The 18,953-nt window shown below is 44.2% G+C and overlaps 1 protein-coding gene and 1 pseudogene across 2 annotated transcripts in view; both read left to right on the top strand.

Annotated features, from left to right (window-relative positions):
- The window catches only part of CFDP1 (craniofacial development protein 1), a 133,735-nt gene that overhangs the window by 108,020 nt on the left and 6,762 nt on the right, over positions 1-18,953 (top strand). The window contains exon 6 of one of the 2 annotated variants that reach the window (XM_059999931.1): positions 14,019-14,177. The exons of the other annotated variant lie outside the window; for it this stretch is intronic. Coding sequence (XP_059855914.1) covers positions 14,019-14,177 — 159 coding nt within the window. The remainder of the gene's footprint in view (positions 1-14,018; positions 14,178-18,953) is intronic. 2 annotated transcript variants of the gene reach the window in all.
- LOC132416904 (cytochrome c pseudogene) lies at positions 14,593-17,491 on the top strand (annotated as a pseudogene).

The following is an 18,953-nucleotide window of genomic DNA, read 5'->3' as shown; positions in this document are numbered from 1 at the left end:
TGGTTTTGCTGGGTATAACATTATAGGTGGAAAATGATTTTCCTTCAGAATTGTGAGGACATTGCTCCATGGTCAGAAGCCATTTGGAAGTCTTGAATCTTCGTATATGACCTCATCCTCCCCGCCCCCCTCTGCCCCCCTGCCTTGGAAGTTTTTAGGATCTTCTCACCAGGCAGCCAGACCCCCAGCAGTGAGAAGAACCCACTCCTTTTTGCGTCTTTTTCTAGGTGCTCTTCACCATCTGATCCCTTCCACTGGGTACACCAACTCAGTTGCCCACTGAACAAGCGAGAAAGTCGCATCTGCATGATTCTCTTACCTTGACATAGTTGGTTGTGACAGCTGGAGGGAGTGGTCATCTTTGCTGCAGCTCAGTTTGCTGCCTGTAGCAAATCTGTACACCTGAATAATTCTTTCTGGCAGCTTCTGACAAGAAGTTGTTCAGTTGGCTGATTATTGAGTTAGCTAATTGCTCCAATTACATCCATCCAGTATTGGTTTTAGCTTCAAGGCTGGACTCAGGCATTGCTTCTGGCTCATAACGTAGTAGAGTGTATGACTTTAAAATTAGCCCCCAAGAGCAAACAGACAAAAGTAGCCTGGCTGTGAGGTAGCCAGTGACAAGAGAAAAAGACTCATTTGCCACCCTCAGCTAAGTCCATCCTTAGGTCTCTTGACCTGCTTGTTCCAGGGCTTCATTATCACAAAATATGAATGCAAATATCACTTTTTAAAATTTTTATTTGTTTTATTTATTTATTTTTGGCTGCGTTGGGTCTTCGTTGCTGCATGCGGGGTTTCTCTAGTTGCTGCGAGCAGGGGGCTGTTCTTCGTTGCGGTGCGTGGACTTCTCATTGCATTGGCTTCTCTTGTTGTGGAGCATGGGCTCTAGGTGTGCGGGCTTCAGTAGTTGTGGCTTGAGGGCTCTAGAGAGCAGGCTCAGTAGTTGTGGCGCACGGACTTAGTTGCTCCGCGGCACGTGGGATCTTCCCGGACCAGGCTTGAACCTGTGCCCCCTGCCTTGGCAGGCGGATTCTTAACCACTTCACCACCAGGGAAGCCCCATTTTTTTTTTTCTTGCAAATTCTATTGTCATAGACCAAAAAAAAGCAAAGATTCATCCAGCATTCCCCTTAATTCTGTCCCTTATTTGCGTTTCAATTAGGACTTGCTTAGCCTGTGTACCCCAGATTACAGTTTACGGCAAGGATGTTGAGCATTCTGCAGGCTCTCATCCAGTGGTGCCGAGGCCAGCCTAAGACAAATTCCAGGCTCCTGACAGCCGTTCAAGGAGGGGTCTGCCATCTGTTGCAATGAACAAATGCTTTTCCTGTCCCTGCTCTGAAGTACTTACGTCTCCTGTAGAAGAAAACCCAGTGAAGGATGGACAGCAGCTATGAGATGAGCCAACATCGAGAGTTGTTATTTTAGTAGATATCATTATTGGAATCTATTTATAATATACGAAGTTGATACGTTTTCCCAATATTCATACATTCTTTTAACAAATGTTTACTGAGTACCTAACAAGTGCCAGGCACTGTGCCGGGTGTTTGAGTTATATCAGTGATCAAAACAGACGTTGGCTCAAGCCTTTGTGGAGTTTCCATTCCAGCAGGGAGATAGACGTTAAACGTAATAAATAAATTATGTGGTGTGTTAGAAAATGCTGAATGTTACGAAGAAAAGGAAATCCGAGGAGGGTAGGGAAATCAGGACTGTGTGGTGAGAGTTAAGTTTAGAGTATTGAATAGGTTAGTAAGCGTTAAGTGTCAGTGGGAAGTTTGAGATTTGAGCACAGACTTGAGGGAGGTAAGGAAGTTAACAAGATGTTATGTGGGAAGAGAGTATTTCAGGTGGAAGGAATGGCTTGCAAAGGTGTTGCACGCCTGAAGCGGAATGAGTCGGGCGGTTAGTTATGAGAGGAGATCGGAGAGGTAAGTACCTGGCGGGTGCTGTTGCCCTCTACTAAGGTGTGGAAAGCGGCTGCAGGCGAGGTCTACTGGGCATCCAAGTGGAGAGGCCCACTGGGCAGTTGAGTGAAATTCTGGAGTTAGGGAGAGAGGTCTGGGCTGAAAATAGGACATTTGGAGGTCAGAGGCAAATAAATGGTATTTAAGCTTTGGGACTGGGTGAAATCACTCAGGCAGTGAGTGTACATGGAGAAAAGCAGTCCAGGGATCGAGTGCCAGAAGACTCCCAGATACCCTCAAAGAAGCCAACATTAACAATCAGATAAGTCCAAATAGTGGGCCATTCTGTAGGCAAGGGGAGTGTTCTAGACAAGGGAGATCAACTTGGTTTGAAACTTTTCAAAATTGGAAGTTTGTGGAAGGAAAATGTCAAAATTTCAAATATACTTTGCTGCCAGAGGTGAATTAGCCTCAGGAAAAGATAGAACAAGCAACTCCTAAAGTCTCAGATCAATCATTTTTCTGTAGCAGCAGCAAGATTTTAATTTCTTTCTGTATTCTAGAGAAGCATCTTTTCAAGGACATGAGAGGGTAAGAGCAGGAACAACAGGAAGTGTTGACTTTCTGCTGTGTGCCAGGTATTATGCTGCTCAGTGCGCTCACATACGTTGAGCATGTAATTATCTCTTTCTGGACTTCCTATCCCACGTTGTCCCCTTGGCAAATTCTTTCTCATCCTTCACGTTTCAGACACCTCCCCCTCCCTTTCTACAGCCTTCCGCAATTCACACTCTTAGGCTCCTACTGCACTTGCTGTGTAGCGCTTTTCTCATAATCTAATTCTTGTTTGCATATCTGTCTCAAGCAAGTGAATTAAATGAGGATAAGAAATTTGTGTTTCTATCTTCAGTGGCCAACAGAGTTCTGGCACACTGAAGGCACTCAATGAATAAAGGCTGAGTTGATGAATATCTCATTTAATCATCATGCTTCAAGGTAGTTATTATTATCCTCATTTTATTAATTGGTTACTTGAGGCTCAGATGAATTTACTCACCCAGGGTTTTAAAAGAAAAAAAACCTTAAGTGGCAGGGGCAGGTTTCTGCACTGAATGCTAAGCCACTATGTCTCACTGCTTTAAAAACACAGTTCCAAAGTAGTACTGTTGATATGCGGGACTTAGCTATATAAGCAGTGCTCAGATATTCCAGTATTCCTGTCTGAAGTCTAGATTTCTGATTTTCCTCACCCTTAGGAAACTTTCATATGACTATCAACATAGGGGACAAGTTGAAAGTTTAAATGTATTTCTCATAGGAAGCTACAACAGATACCAACTGTATAATCTTAAACTTAAGATTTAAAAATATTAGCTGTCTGGGACTTCCCTGGCAGTCCAGTGGTTAAGACTCTGTGCTTCCACTGAAGGGGTCACACGTTCGATCCCTGGTCTGGGAACTAAGATCGTGCATGCCACGCCGAGTGGCCAAAAAAATAAAAATAATAGTAAATAAAACTATTAATATTAGAATAGGCAGATCTGTAGAGACAGAAAATAGATTAGTGGTTGCTTGGAGCTAGAGGAATGGTGGTGACTGCTAATGGGTATGAGGGGTTTTTTTTTGAGAGGGTGATAAAAATGTTCCAAAATTAGATTGTGGTAATGGCTGTACAACTGAATATACTAAAAACCATTGACTTGCATGCTTTAAATGAGTGAATAGTATATGAACTATATCTCAGTAAAGCTGTTTTTAAAAGTATTAACTGAGAATAAAAAATGATGTGTCATCAGATTTTCCAGCATTCTTTTAGAATACAAATCATTTCAGTAGCTTATATATTTGGGTTATCGTCTCTATTATCTTCACTCTTAGAGAAAAGCTCTTCCTCCTTACAACTAGGTAAATTTTCGTTTTGTGTGTTTTTGCGTGGGTGCCCTTTTAGTTTTAGTTGTATCATTCACATGAGACCATCAGTGTCGACACCCCTAGCTCCGAACCTCCTTCCTTCGTCTGGGCAGTGAGAATGGTGAACATGCTCACTCAGTCTTTGCTGAATTACCAGCTGGGCCTCACAGTGATGGGAGCAGCATCGTGAAGCCACTTGCCCCCAAGGAGAGGGCCACAGACTCTCCCAGGCTGCTCCTGGCTTCTGGGCAAGGAGCCACAGGTCAGAGGCCTTGCTCTCACAGCAGGGAGAGAGTGATGCCAGTTTCCCAGGACAAATGGTTAATATACAAGGATGAATCAGAGAACTGAACAGTCTACTCTTCACATCTTTAGTTGGTGGAATTTGCTTTGATTTGTTTTCATTTTCTTGAACCATCTGTGCGTGGCAGCATTGGCCAACTTTCTTTCACCACACCTTCATCTCCCAGCCAGTAGTCACTAAAGCTCCTTTTTCAGACTTATTGATTGTGACCCATAGTCATACATTTACGTTGTGACCCATTGTGGATCATGGTCATAAAGGCTCTGAGGGGATCCCAGCGTGCAAAGAAGCTGGATTTGTTCAAGGTTCCTCCACCACTCAGCAGTAGGGTTGGATGACAGGAACCTCGTAGAACAATCTACATTTCTGAATGAAAAAGCTACTTTAGCAACCCCTAGCTGGCAGATTAAGGAAAGGGACTCTACTTATCCTTATCATTTTTTTCTTGCCTTAGAGATGGAGGGTGGGAATTCTTTTTGGTAGTCAGTGATGCAGTGGGTAAAAATCTTCCACTTATTAAAGAGAAACTATGTTGTGGTTATACAGATTACCCAGCTGCGGTTAACATCTATGAAAACCATTTCCTGAGTGCAGTAAAAAGAAAGTTTTCTGCTTTCTGTACCAGACTCCGTGGGAACAGATATTTTTCTTTGTTGAAATCCATTGCATTGCTTTAGCAAAGTGACACCTAGGGCTCAGGCTTGAAACAGCCCCCTTCTTTTGATCATGCTTGTGCAGGTAATTGCTTCCCAAGGACTCTTTAAATCCTAGATTGTAAAGGGGTCCTGTGACAATGGGAAAACTGTGGATAATGGTGTGTCCTGGCTTTTTGAGGATAGATGGGAGCTGCCCTGGAGTGGGGCAGGTTGGGGTCTGGGCCTCGTTGAGTTGCCCACTGAGTTACCAGGATAGTGGCTTCTGGGAAGCCAGAGAAGATGCCCTGGCAAGCGGGCGAGCGACTGACAGTGCAGATGCCGCCCTGAGAGGGATTCGGAGTCAGGGCCCCAGCAGGAGTGTCAAGTGCTGGAAATTACCTTTCTTACTATTCAGCCCCATCTAATGAAAGGACCATAAAGTGCACATGCACACACACACACACACACACACACACACACACACGCATGCACGCACGCACGGCAGAACTGTGAGGTGTCGGGAATCACTGCATGCTTATTTAGTAGTGGTAAGAAGTTGAGGCATGGAGGGGAGTAATTTTGCAAAATGTGTGCTAGCTAACTCCTGTGTGTTCAAAGCCTTGTGGCTAATGTGCCTACCCATTTCTAGAAAGGAGCGCAGGCATGACTTGTCTGGTCTGACTGAGGACACCCCCCACATCCTGAAACTTCGAACTGATCTCAGCCTAGGAGGTGGCCAAGAATTTAAAAATGTATTTTATGTTGACATCCTCAGACATTTTCATGAGGAGATGGAGACCTGCCTGAGAAAAAGCAAGCCGGGAGTCAAACAACAGAATGAGGTTTGAGAAAACATGCCAACTCCTGAATCAGCAATTAGCCAAAACAAGCCAGTCGGAGCACATGTATCTTCTGGGCTTTGCTTCTCATGTTGGCTGGTGTCTCTGACAGATGTGCTCTTTTCCTGATGGGATCGATCAGGGTGAGTGTGGCTCCTGCCCTCAGACCAGGCAGGTCGTCCGCAGAGCCGCCCTGGCCTGGTGCAGTCACAGGACGAAACCAACAGAGCTCTCCTTCGGAAGGGCCTTGATGTGTTAGCTGCCAGATCCTGATTCTGCCTCATCTCTCCTTTGCCTCTATGGCTGTGATTGGTTGGAGCCCATATGGAAGCAGTATCAGGAAAAACAAGCTGTGCCTTCCTCAGTTGAGCTCCCAGGGTTCTGCATAAAGAAAAATGTCATTATGGGCTTTGTTAGAAGCTGTATTTAATAATTCCTTTAAAATTCTGTCTCAGAAATGTAAATGGCCTGTTTGTGTTGGTCAATACATTATTCTCCCCAACTCTGCCTGATCATACAAATTAAAGCAACAGCAGTTTGCACCTCAAGGGGAAAGTGTCCCTCCCCTCCCCAGGCATAACCCTCATTCCCAATAAACTAGACATTTCCTCCTTGGAGAGCCCCCAGGCCTCCTTCACTCCCCAACTGCTGTGAAATGGTGGAGGCCCTTCCCTGCTTTGCCCTGAGCCCCCATCATGGGAATGGTGTGAGGAAGGAAGTTGCTGGAGCAGAGGCAGGAAGGGATGTGGCATTATCTCTTCCCCAGGGAATGAGATACAACCACAGGGGAGTGGGACAAAGGAGAAGGGAAATTCAGTAGTATTTCCTACAGGTCTGGTGGGTAGGCCAGAGGGTTTTGCTTTGCCACTGACTTCATGTCACTTAACCCTACGCATACCAGGCCTCCAGCCCTTGAGAAGAGTATCCAGGTATCGAGGTGAATGCTTCCGTGTTGGCCAGAGACCTCTGTGCTCACCATTGGCAGATCTAGTCTAGGGCTCTGCTGATGATCTCATAACCATTGGCCTTTCTCCAGTTACTGCTTTCTCCCTTTTTAGAGACTTTCTTACAGCCAGAGCTTTATGATCCCTTTGGGATTTTCTGCATATTTATCCTTCAAATAGGGTCCTTCACTATTCATTCACCCCAGTCTGTCCTTAGACATGGCCAAGGCATTATAGGTGAGGCATGAAATAAGCAGTCAGAACTTCCTGAAGGTATTATTCTACATATTACACATTAATTACAAATTAATCACAGAGAAGAGAATGTACGTTTACAAATGAGAGCTCTTGCAGTCACCACATTACCCAAGGGGCCACACTTAGCATCATGAGTCCTGGGCTGACCTGACACTATGTGTCCATTACTATGTGACGGTGCAGTAAGAAGTACCCTACCTCACGTACATGGCATATTTGGTATAGGAAAGAGACAAATCCTAAACGAGCAATATTCTGTAAAACAACCAACCTAGACTCAAAAGACTATCAAAGACCAAAAAACAAACAAAACAAAAGGCAGAAGACTATGCTAGATTAAAGGAGGCTAAGGGAACCCCAGATGTGGTGCCTGATTAGAGGCAATGGGGAACAAATGTGAAGGCCGTTGGGGAGGCATTGAGGGAAATGTGAATATGAACTTTAAGTTAGATGACACCATTCTATCAATGTGAGATTTCTTGGGTATAAGGTGTTGTTTATGTAGAAGAATGTCCTTAGGAGACACACACAAAGTATTTAGAGGTGAAGGAGCATGAATCACCCCCGCAAAAGAAGATAAGCAGATGTGGCAAAATGTTAATAATTGGTTAATCTAAGTGAAGAGTGTTTAGGTAATAGTCGTTCTCTGCTTTCAACTTTTCTGTCAGTTTGACATTTTTCAAACAGGAAAGTTGAGGGAAATTTCTCAGTAGACCACACTGCTGTTCTTGTGCCATCACATTCCATCCCGCAGAAGCAGGAGCGCACTGGATGCTCGCATACCCTAAAGCTCACCCACCCACCTGGCAACGCAAGCCCTTTTGCATCTTCATACAGCATTTTTCTCTGCATTAAGTGTGTGAACCAAGCATTGCAGAGGCCTCACGTGCACCAAGGAATGGTGTGGGAAAGGACCCATTCTTTCCTAATGCTTGTCTAAATTTGACCCTCTCTGAAAGGTCTGAACTAGGCAGATTAATAAAGACAAACAACAATAAAAACAAACAATTGCCTTCTGTGGCAAGGGGCGCAAGCCCACTGAGCTGGTTTCAGCAGAACAATAGACCAGTGGACGACTGTTCTTCACAAAGAGGGGCATTAACTTTCTCTTGGCATATGATGCAAATAAACTACTGCCCAACAGATCAGTTAGTTTGTCCCAGAGAAAAAGTCCATTTCAGTCACTTGAGAGTCCCTAACCCCCAGTTACTTGTCTCAAAAATAAATGACCTTTATCGCAAGAGAGACCAGAAACTGTGCAGTTAGAGGATCCCTACTGCTCTGGGGAGAACTGACTGTAAATGAATGTCTTCTATAGGAAGAGCTGTTCATTTAAACAGAACCAAGTCAGCTAGAATAGTCCTCCCAGCAGCAGCTCAAAGGCCAGAGCAGGCAAAATAGACCTCTGTGCTTAACAGGTAGGGAAGGAAGAGTTGAAAGGGGCTTCTTCTATAATATAGTGTTTTAGAAGCTTAGAATTCAGGGCTTTTGCAACCAGAATCATCAGGTATGTTTCATAGACATGCTATAAAGATGCAGAGCAGTGGAAATCAAATCAGACAAACTTACGTTCCCTTCACTCTTTTTTTTTTTAATTTATTTACTTATTTATTTACATTTGGCTGCGTTGGGTCTTTGTTGCTGCACGTGCGCTTTCTCTAGTTGCGGCGAGTGGGGGCTACTCTTCATTGTGGTACGCGGGCTTCTCATTGTGGTGGTTTCTCTTGTTGTGGAGCACGGGCTCTAGGCACACGGGCTTCAGTAGTTGTGGCACGCAGGCTCAGTAGTTGTGGCTCGCGGGCTCTAGAGCGCAGGCTCAGTATTTGTGGCGCACGGGCTTAGTTGCCGCGTGGCATGTGGGATCTTCGCAGACCAGGGCGCGAACCTGTGTCCCCTGCATTGGCAGGCGGATTCTTAACCACTGCGCCACTAGGGAAGTCCCTCCCTTTACTCTTGGATTGGCATAAGATCAATAACTGAGTAGCAGATCGTTTTCTATTTGTACAAAAACGGAAGCTGCTGCTGTTTGCCAGCTTTTATTTCACCTTTTGCTGATAGATGCCTTTTTTTTGGCTGGCAGTGTATCAATGTCAATATTTCTGGTTTTCCACTTTCCTGAGTCCCGATGTCCCATAGAATACTGTCAATACAATGTTGGGAAGTGAATGGGATTTAAACTCTTTTCCTAATTTACCACTGGCTTCCAGTCCATTTCCTTGAGTCATCTTGTCTTGGGCTTTGCGGAGATTATTTAGAGACTTACACAGGTGGGGAGTGAAATTGGCCCAGAGACTAGGGCTTTACATTTCATTCTTCGGGATTTCAGCTTAATCCAAAGAAGATCTGAAAGAGAATAGTGGTTTCAGTCAGACAGCTCTCACTGAAGAATTTCATCATAAACTTTCTTCCCATTTCTCAGGAAGTACCATGCCAGTTCCAGACCCTTGTATGGCTCTGGAAAATAGTCCATGGGTAAGCTACAAGTAAGTCCACTCCTGCCTTGTAAACAGATGACAAATACTAAGGAAACTGCATATCTTTGCCAAAGAATCTTTGTTCCAAATAATTTGCATGTTAGTGGTTAAACAGGTTGTGAGAGAGAAGGCGTAGGCTTGAGCTGGGCTCCGTATGTTGAAGTTCTAAGTAAAGGTCAGTAGTGCTTCCGTGCACATGTGTTGACCCTATCCTTGCTTGTCCAATTTTGGCGTTTCCTTTTCTTTCCTGTTGGTCCAAGTGCAGTGTTAAATCCTTCTGTTATAAGAGAAGATTCACTTGGATAAGTCCATTATCGAATCATATTAAACATGTAGTGGTCACGTACCATGGCAAGGCTTTGTACTACGCTGGGTGAGCCAAGAATGAGTAAGACATGGACCCTGTGTACAGTAAGCTCCAGGACAACAGGGAAAATAAGAATATCCTCCCCAACCCCAAAATCAGCAGTGAAATTGGTGTGTGGAAGGGATCTCCAAAGGTTATCTGTCCTCAGCTCTGGTATCAGCAAGGTGGAGAAGACAGGCCAGGTGTCAAAAGCACTGAGTACTAGACCCAAGTCTCCCACGGTGAACTTGGGCAGATTTCTTAACCTTCTTAGACTTTAGTTAACTCATCTCTGAAATAAAGAGGTTGCATTAAACAGCCTCTCAGCCGCTCCCTGTTTTGTGTCCTGATAGTATTTGGTCACAGTTTTTTTCGATGATGATCTCCTCTACTAGATTTTCTCCTGGAAGCCAAAGATTATGCTTTATATATTTTTGTATCCCCAGTTCCAAGCACATTGTCTGGTGTACAGTAATTTCTGATTAATCTTTGTTGGATGAGTCCAATGAACAAATGACTCTAAATTTATTCCCAAACCTCAAATTCTATTCTGTGAGACAGCTGGGTGCCTGAGGCTGATTTTAAAGATTATGGGAAAGATGTTCCCACCTTTTCTTCACAACCAGTTGTTGTGTCCTCTCATCCTTTCTGTTTCTGTTTAAGAAGTTATTTTCCCAGCTCCTTTCCAGTACCTCTCATAAATAAACAGCAGGATCCAGAGCATCACTGAGCATGGCCAGATAAAGCAGTGCTTTTGCTATGAAACAAATCATTTGAGTGACTCTGTGTCCATGCTCATGGGACTGGAGCAAAGAAAACATGTTACTTTAATATCTTTATAATAGACTCAACAGGATGGAGTTTATCATTTAGTTGCAGTGAATTTTGTTAAACTTCCATTCTGGGGGCTAAAAGGCAGCATAATTTCTAGCAAATTATCATTGTAAACTTTGAATTCAGCAAGGAAAAAGACAATGGTCATTTTGCCCTCTTTGTCCCTTTTACTCTTCTGAGATTCTGAATATTTTTTTGTGAGGTCTTGGTTGGTGTCTGGTGTTGGGACACGTCATCAGGCTTGGTACAGTGGGAAGGGAATTGGGATAATTGCTGATTGATGGAGAACAGGACAGAAAGCACAAGAAAAAAGGCTTAGTAAGAGGCTCTTTCACAAGTGTGTTGTGCACTCAGCCATACTCTCTGATGGCACGGAAGCCAGCTGCTTAGAGTGAAGGCCGTGCTCCTCAGACAGGATTAGTCCTCACATCGAACTTACGGTCGTAAGATCAGTAGAGTAGGAGGAGGCGGTTGAAATGTCACTGTTACATTGAAAACACCTCGGCAGCAGTAGTCTGGATATGTCTGAGTATAACCTTCTGGATGCAGTCTGTGAGGGAGCAAGTGCAGGGTGCCTTCCTGTGGACTTTGACCTCTAACAGGTGGGTGAAGGTTCTCTTGAATGTGGTTTTTGTGACACAGCTCATCCCACTTTAGAACCAAGACTGGAAAATCTGCAGCTGGGGGAGGGGTTGGGCTGTCAAAGCCGACTTTCTGGTAGTCCCTTGCCATTATGGCTTAGGATCCAGAACAAAGAGAAGTCAGTGTTGCTGTTGCTCTGATGCCTGAAACTGCACTGGTTCCTGCTGACAGCAGAGAGGTCTCCAAGGGAATTCGGACCTTCCCCTTTCCCCTGTTTTCCAGTGTACACACCTGCTAAATGCCTGTGGGATGCCAGTGCTGAAGTTGCTCCCTCCTGGCCTAGCTGCAGTTCTGAGAGGGGGAGCCGTAGGCCGAGGCGCTCTCTGCAGTTTCCTTCACAGCAGAATAGAGACAGCCAGCAGCCACTGCCCAGAATCTGGCTCTTTCCTGCCTGCCTCAGCTTTCCCGAAAGCCTGGTGGATGAACTTTAACAGCAGAGATGGGTCCAAGGTCAGGGTAAATCTGCCTTCCTGACAATTGCAATGGAATGATGCCAGGATTATGCCACTAAAGCCCCATTTCAAGGTGGAGAGCGAGTGTGAGACCCCACATTCCAGGTTCCGGGAACCAAGTGCTGGTCTCTCCGTGAGGATGAACCTCCGCATGTTTTGGCTGCTACTATAAATGTGTCGTTCACTTTGATTTAGCCTCAAATACAAGAGGGGTAATTTTGCTTTTGAGGCCCTCAAATTAGGAAATCATACACCGTGTTAATGATCCAATGCAAGCAGACATAGAAGCTTTCTCCTAAAGCCTAATAGCACAGGTGAAATTTTGCTGATATTCATTTAAAGGGGGATAACAACTTCTCCTTTTCTAGAACCTTTTTCACTGCTATGCGGCAAAAATCATTTTCCCATAGACTTCTCGAAGTGACTTGTTGAAAAGATGGTATATTCTGGTAATACTGTCAGAGCTGTAGGCTGTCGGGGAGAGATGGTGTACAGAGCCGTGGTGCTGCCCAGATAAAATGGGGAACCCTGAGTTGCTGAGAGCTGATTGGCAAATATAAGTGGAAATTCCTCCCCTTAGGTGAGTGATGGTGGGACAAGACAGAAGTCAGGGAGACAAGTGAAGAGCCTGCTTAATCATCCAGGTGAGAATATAAAAATGAGAACCAGGACAGTAGCAGTGAAGCAGGTGAGAAGGGGAAAGATTTGAGCCATATTAAGTTTCTGCCTCCCCACTTATGCTCTGTTCCTGGTAAAATATAGTCTGTGTGTGTTGATGGAGAGATTGTTCTGGGACTGTTATCCGGAAAAGAATTAGAAGATATGAATCAAAAGCTCATAAAGAGCTCTTTGGAAAATCCTTAAGCAAATTGGGAATAAAATAGCCGTCAGAAAATCTCTCAAGTAACTTCTCACGTTAGAAGTGAGACAGCACAGTGCACCACACTGAGGGTCAGAAAGCCTTGTTTTGCCCTGGATCTGCATCTTCTGTTGGTTTGACCTTTGTTGTATCATTTAACCTCTCTGCACTTTATTTGTCCAACTCGAAATGAGGACAGTGATGCCTGTCCAGCCTCTTGTGAGTTGATCTTAAGCTGACAGCCTGTAGTAGGGTATGACCACAACAGGGAAGCTAATGAGAGTGTGGAGGGTAATGGTTCAGCCCCAGGAGTCTCGTGTTCAGTGTGGACACTGGCCTATCGGCTCGTTCCAGGGCAGAGGTAGTGAGCCACCCCTCACTGGCCCTGTGCTGCAGGAAGGTGGGATTTCAGAATGGTTGGTGAGACACAAGATCATCTTGAAGTTCCTCCTCCAACTCTGAGCCTCAGTGGTCCTCTTTCACGGCACTAGGGAGAGTAAGATAAGAAATGGCTATGAAACACTTGGGTAATGAGCCTTCTAGGCAAGTGAGAGGTATTAGTATTGATGTTGTCAGCAGTCCTTGTGTTGTTAGCTCAGAGAGGTTTTAAATGTTTTAACCGTCTTGCATATCTCAGTAAAGCAGAAAATGACTTCTAGTTTCCTGTATGCTGGTATATAACTTGTTTTACTTTCTAAAGAGACCAAAAGCCATGTTCATTCCATACTTCCTTCCCCTAATACCACCTTCTTACTAGCTGCATTCTGTCTTGCTTATTTTATCTCATACATTTAACATTGACTAGAAACATTTGACCTGCCAGGACTTGAACTTGGACATATGGGGTTTCTCCCACCATCCACGACAGCATAACCAGCAAGTAGAGCACAGGCTGTACATTCCCTGCTTTCAGGATGAGGAATGTTCTCCACCTCCTGGGAAAAACCAGGGTCCTGACTCACAGGAGTTGAAAGGAAACTGATCTTAGGGTCTTTTTAAGATCCTGTAACTCTTGCTCATCAGTGTTGGGATCTGGTTCTCTTTCTCTTGAAAGGATTCCCTGGGGCTTTAGTGCACAGATGATGACAGTGATTCAGGATGGATAACATTTATTGCCCCTTTGCTGTGTGCCAGCTGCTGTTTTAAGCACTTTATATAGAGGATACACTACAGCCCTGTGAGTAAGCATTCACTTTGTAGATTAGGAAACCGAGGCAGATGTAGTTAAATACCTAGCCTAAAGTCACATGGTTCGCGCTGGAATATGAAGCAAGGCATGTGATTGTAAAACCATGTCTGAATCATGCTGCACTTCTCCCTCCTTGCAAGCAGAGACCTGTCTGTCATACAGAGCAGACAGAGGTCTTCAGGATTTCCTATCCCCAGGTCGTTAGAGTGGTCAGAGGTATTGAGCAGGAAGAGTGCAATTAGGATTCTGGTCTCCTTACTGTGCTCTCCACAGCGACAGGAAGTACCCTGGATGCAAACATGGCTCCCATTAAGATAAATCGCTTGAATCTAGGGAGGCCCGTGCCAATCAGAAAAACCATTAATCAAGAGATTAGAGTTTTTACCTGCTACATGTTTCATGTTTTTGCTTTCCCTAGGTTAAAAAGATCAAGTGGCATGAGCAGCCTTCTGGGGAAAATAGGAGCCAAGAAGCAGAAGATGAGCACCCTAGAGAAGTCCAAGCTGGACTGGGAGAGCTTCAAGGAGGAGGAGGGCATTGGCGAAGAACTAGCCATCCACAATCGGGGGAAGGAGGGGTAAGAAGCAGTGCATTCTATTCTCTGAAAATCCTCCAAACCCTGGGCTAGTTCATTGCACATGCGCCACCCAATTTAAGTAGGCAGGAGCTTTTCACGGTAAAACAAAAAACATGAGCTCTCTGGTTTGTTGTTGAAGCTGTGTTCTAATGTGGGCAGGTCCTGTCGGTGAGGAAAACATTGGGGTGACAGGAAGGGGGTCGGGGGGCACGTGAGCAGCACTTCTCTCGGGGAGAGGCACGTCTGCCAAGCTGAATTTGCTGAATTGCAGCTCCCATGAACTGTAAGTCACCTCGTTTGTTCATGTGGTCAGATCTGGCTCACCGTATCAGCCTCAGTCTCATCTGAATTATTTGGCCTTCTGAGAAGCCAGACAAGCTCAGTGCATCAAACGCAGAGTCAACAGAGCGCCTAGATGTTGTCGGGTATTGTGGGATTTTTTTGTCCGTGTCATTGTGGCCCGGGGTGGGGCTTCACCTTTGGCTTCAACCTATGTGACACACCAGCCCTCAGACAGCATCTGGGCCATCACATGCCCCCTCTTCCTCTTCACTTTGGAATACAAAGAGGGTGTCCATAAACTGTGTACAGGAATGTCCTGAGAGAAACGGTGTTCACTGAGTACTTAGGAACCTCAGAAGAACCCAAGAACAAAGTTACGACAGAAGTGGGTCCATGGCTCAAGGTCCACACTCCCCACCCCTAACAGTGAAAGGAAGTGTGCGTGGCCCATCAGACAGCCCTGGTACTCCACATGCCTGCCCCTCTCCAGCAGGGGCTCTCCCTGCAGTTGCTGTGCATCCCTGAGGCTCAGCTCCTTCACCAGTAAAACTGAGATAGTAATACCACCCTTAGGGTGGTTGTGAGGCTCTCATGAGACAAAACATGTGATATATATATCATGCATATATGTATATAACACAGGCAGACCTCAGAGATATTGCAGGTTCTGTTCCAGACCACTGCAATGAAGCAAATATCGCAATAAAGTGAGTCATGCGAATTTCTTGGTTTCCCAGTGCATATAAAAGTTATGTTTATACGATACTGTAGTCTATTAAGGATGCAAGCATTATATCTAAAACACAATGTACAAGCCTTAATTAAAAAATACTTTATTGCTAAAAAATGCTGACAATCATCTGACAACACAAGATTGCCACAGTCCTTCAATTTGTCAAAAAACTTAGTATCTGCAAAGTGCAATAAAGTGGAGCACGATAAGAAAGGCATAAAGCCCTGTCCACATAAAGCCCTTTGCAGAACTGCCCGTCACTGTCACTTAAAGGTGTGTATTAAGTGGTAGTCATTCAGGTTACTTATAAGCTAAATTATAATAAAGATAGGTGAGGGATTTGTTTGGGGGGTCATTTTTCTAGATTAGGTTTCACGAGTATTTGAATGAACGTAGAAGCTGATCAGTAGATTAAAAAAAAAATGCCTTTAATGACTTTATGAGCTTGTTTAACTACCAGACTTCTAAGTCCATCTGTCAAAGATGGTTTGCCACAGGACAGAGGTAGAAGTACCAGAGCCATCTGGGGAAGGGCCCACAAGAAAGCACAAGCAGGAGTCAGTGTTACCTGCAGAAGGCCTCTGATGCATGCCCTGAACCTCCCCACTCTGACTCAGCTCTAGTAACTCAGCCCCGACACTTCTCCATGTTTGCCTGGTGATCTCAGGCAGCAGAGGAACTGCCAGTGCGTGCCACACTTTACTGCTTCTCTGAGGATTGATTATATGGGTTAGACAGTGTTCGTTCTGTTAATAGAGGTCTTATAAAAGTAAGGAGTGGTGCTGTTGAAGATAAGGGAGAGATAAGAAAATGTAGGCTGGAAGAGAAAACAAGATTAAAAAGGACATCTGCCCAATGAGGACTTTTCAGGCAATGGAAAATCACATAACTGGGTTAGGGAACAGCTAATAGCATACAACTTTTAAGCTCTTTGCTTTTCCCTCTGTCTCTGAGCCTTTTCCGCCTGGGCAGATGATTCCACGGATCTGATTGTATTTTTCCAGTGCAGATATGATGACTTCTGTGCTCTGCCTTTGGCTCTTCTCACCTGCCCTCTCTAGTGCCCACCCCATACCTCCACTCACTGCCTTTCCTAGCTCCTGGCAGATTAAAGGGCCCAACCCCTAGTCCAGGGAGGGAACTATTACTCTGGTTCTTACCTTGGCTAAGCATGAGAACCTTCTGGGGGTTTTTCCAGAGTTACATGACAAGGGCATCCCTGTGCACCACTGAATCAAGAGTCACAGATGTCTGTGTGGTGTGTGTATACACACACACACACACACACACACATATACACACGATGGAATATTACTCAGCCATAAAAAAGAATGAAATTTTGCCGTTTGCAACAACATGGATGGACTTGGAGAGTATATGCTTAGTGAAATAAGTCAGACAGAGAAAGACAAATGTGGAATCTAAAAAATACAACAAACGAGTGAATAAAACAAAAAAGAACTTACAGATACAGAGAACAAACTTAGTGGTTACCAATGGGGAGAAGGAAGGGAGAAGGGGCAAGACAGGGGTAGAGGATTAAGAGGTACAAACTACTACGTATAAAATAAATAAGCTATATGGGAATATAGCCAGTATTTTATAACTATATGGAGTATAACCTTTAACAATTGTGAATTACTTGGGAATTCTCTGGCAGTCCAGTGGTTAGGAACTCCACGCTTCCATTGCAGGGGGCATGGGTTCAATTCTTGGTCAGGGAACTAAGATCCCACAAGCTTTGCGGCTGCGCCAAAAAAAAAAAAAAATTGCGAATTACTACGTTGTACACCTGAAACTGATATAATATTGTACAGCAACTATACCTCAATTTAAAAAAAAAGAGTCACAGATACCGGTATCTTTAAATCACTCCTCAGGTGCTTCTCATGCACAGCCTGGATTGAGACTCACTAGACCACAGCAACTAAATTCTAGAAATGAGAGCAAGACAGTCAGCTGCTGGGTGAGCCTATCCAGCACGTATGTAACTTAGAGAGCTGACTTCAAAACAGGGACTGTCAAGAAGGGCAAGAAGATTTCTACTGAGAAGTGTGCCCAGTGCCACAGTGTCAGAGGGTGGGAAGCACAAGCCAAACCTGAAAGGTCTGTTTGGTCAGGCTCCCAAATTCTCTTACACAGATGCCAACGAGAGCAAAGGCCACCTGGGGAGAGTCTGCTCTGAGGGAATATGTGGAGAATCCCAAGAAGTATTACCATGGAACAAAAGTGACCTCTGCTGAAACTAAGGGGGAAAGGTCCTATTTGATAACATCTCAAAAAAGCTACTTATGAGTAATGATTGGCCTCTACCATATTTATTATGAGACTGTGACATTTTTACAGACACCATATTTAAATTGTTCTCCTATACAAGAATCCAAATCATGGATAGTGATAAAAAATATTCTTGTAATACAGACCTGACTAAAATAAGATGGAATTGAGGTTAAAAGATGATGTTGTGCTTTTTGTGTTTTGATAGTAATTCTACTTCAGTAAGTGCTATCCCATCTTTCCCCTTGTAAAGCTTTAATAGAATTTGAAGCTACATTGGTCAATATTGGATTATTATTGTCCAATTTTTAAATTTTATTTAGTTTATTTATTTTTGGCTGCATTGGGTCTTCGTTGCTGCGCGCGGGCTTTCTCTAGTTGTGACGAGCGGGGGCTACTCTTCATTGTGGTGCTCGGGGCTTCTCATCGCTGTGGCTTCTCTTGTTGCGGAGCATGAGCTCTAGGCACATGGGCTTCAGTAGTTGCACTACATGGGCTCAGTAGTTGCAGCATGCGGGCCCTAGAGCATGCGGGCTTCAGTAGTTGTGGCACACAGACTCAGTAGTTGTGGCGCACGGGCTTAGTTGCTCTGCGGCATGTGGGATCTTCCTAGACCAGGGCTGCATTAGCAGGCGGATTCTTAACCACTGCGCCACCAGGGAAGCCCTACTGTCCCAATTTTTTAAAAGCAGTTTTGCTGTGTGAAAATATTCACATAAAGAAGCAAAGCACCTTAAGAAACAGCAGGCAGAGGACCAGATCTGCAAAGAATTTAGACAATGGAAATATCAGAGACAGGTTTTAATACAATTATGCCTACTGTGTTTAAAGAAGTAGACAAACTTGAAAATATTTGCAAGAAGAAGAAACTATAAAACGTGGCCTAAAAGACCCAAACAAAATTTCTAGAAATGAAAAATTTAATAACCATAATTAAAAACGAGAGGGATAGATTTAATAGTAGTTAGACCAGCAGAGAAGAGAAATACATGCACTGGAAAAGAGCCAGAAGAAATCATCCAGAATATTGTTCAGAGAGACAAAAAATAAGGAAGAGGGAAGTTAAGCCTCCTGGAGGACAGCGTGGGAAGAGATGAGAGACACCTCTTTACAGACTTTTCAAAACTCAAAGAATCCCAAGATAAATAAAATAGAAATCCACACTGCAGAGTGAAGTTGCAGGAAACCCGTGACAAAGAGAAAAATCTTAAGAGCAGCCAGAAAAAAGAGATTTCTTTGAAAGGAGGGGCAGTTAGACTGACAGGTAGCTTCTCAATTAACAGTACTTTTCATAACATCCCCAAATTGGAAACAACTCCAATGTCTATTTGTAATAGACAAATAAAGTGTGATGTGTTCACACACTGGGATACTCTTTACCAATTGGAATGAACATGGGTAAATTTCAGTAACATAATAACGCAAAGAAGTTCATGCAGTATGGTTCCATGTATTATATTTATTTGTTTTAATTCCATTTATAT

This window comes from Delphinus delphis, chromosome 20 (genome assembly GCF_949987515.2).
Source record: "Delphinus delphis chromosome 20, mDelDel1.2, whole genome shotgun sequence".
NCBI classification, from domain to species: Eukaryota; Metazoa; Chordata; class Mammalia; order Artiodactyla; family Delphinidae; genus Delphinus; species Delphinus delphis.
This window is presented reverse-complemented; position numbering and strand designations above follow the sequence as displayed.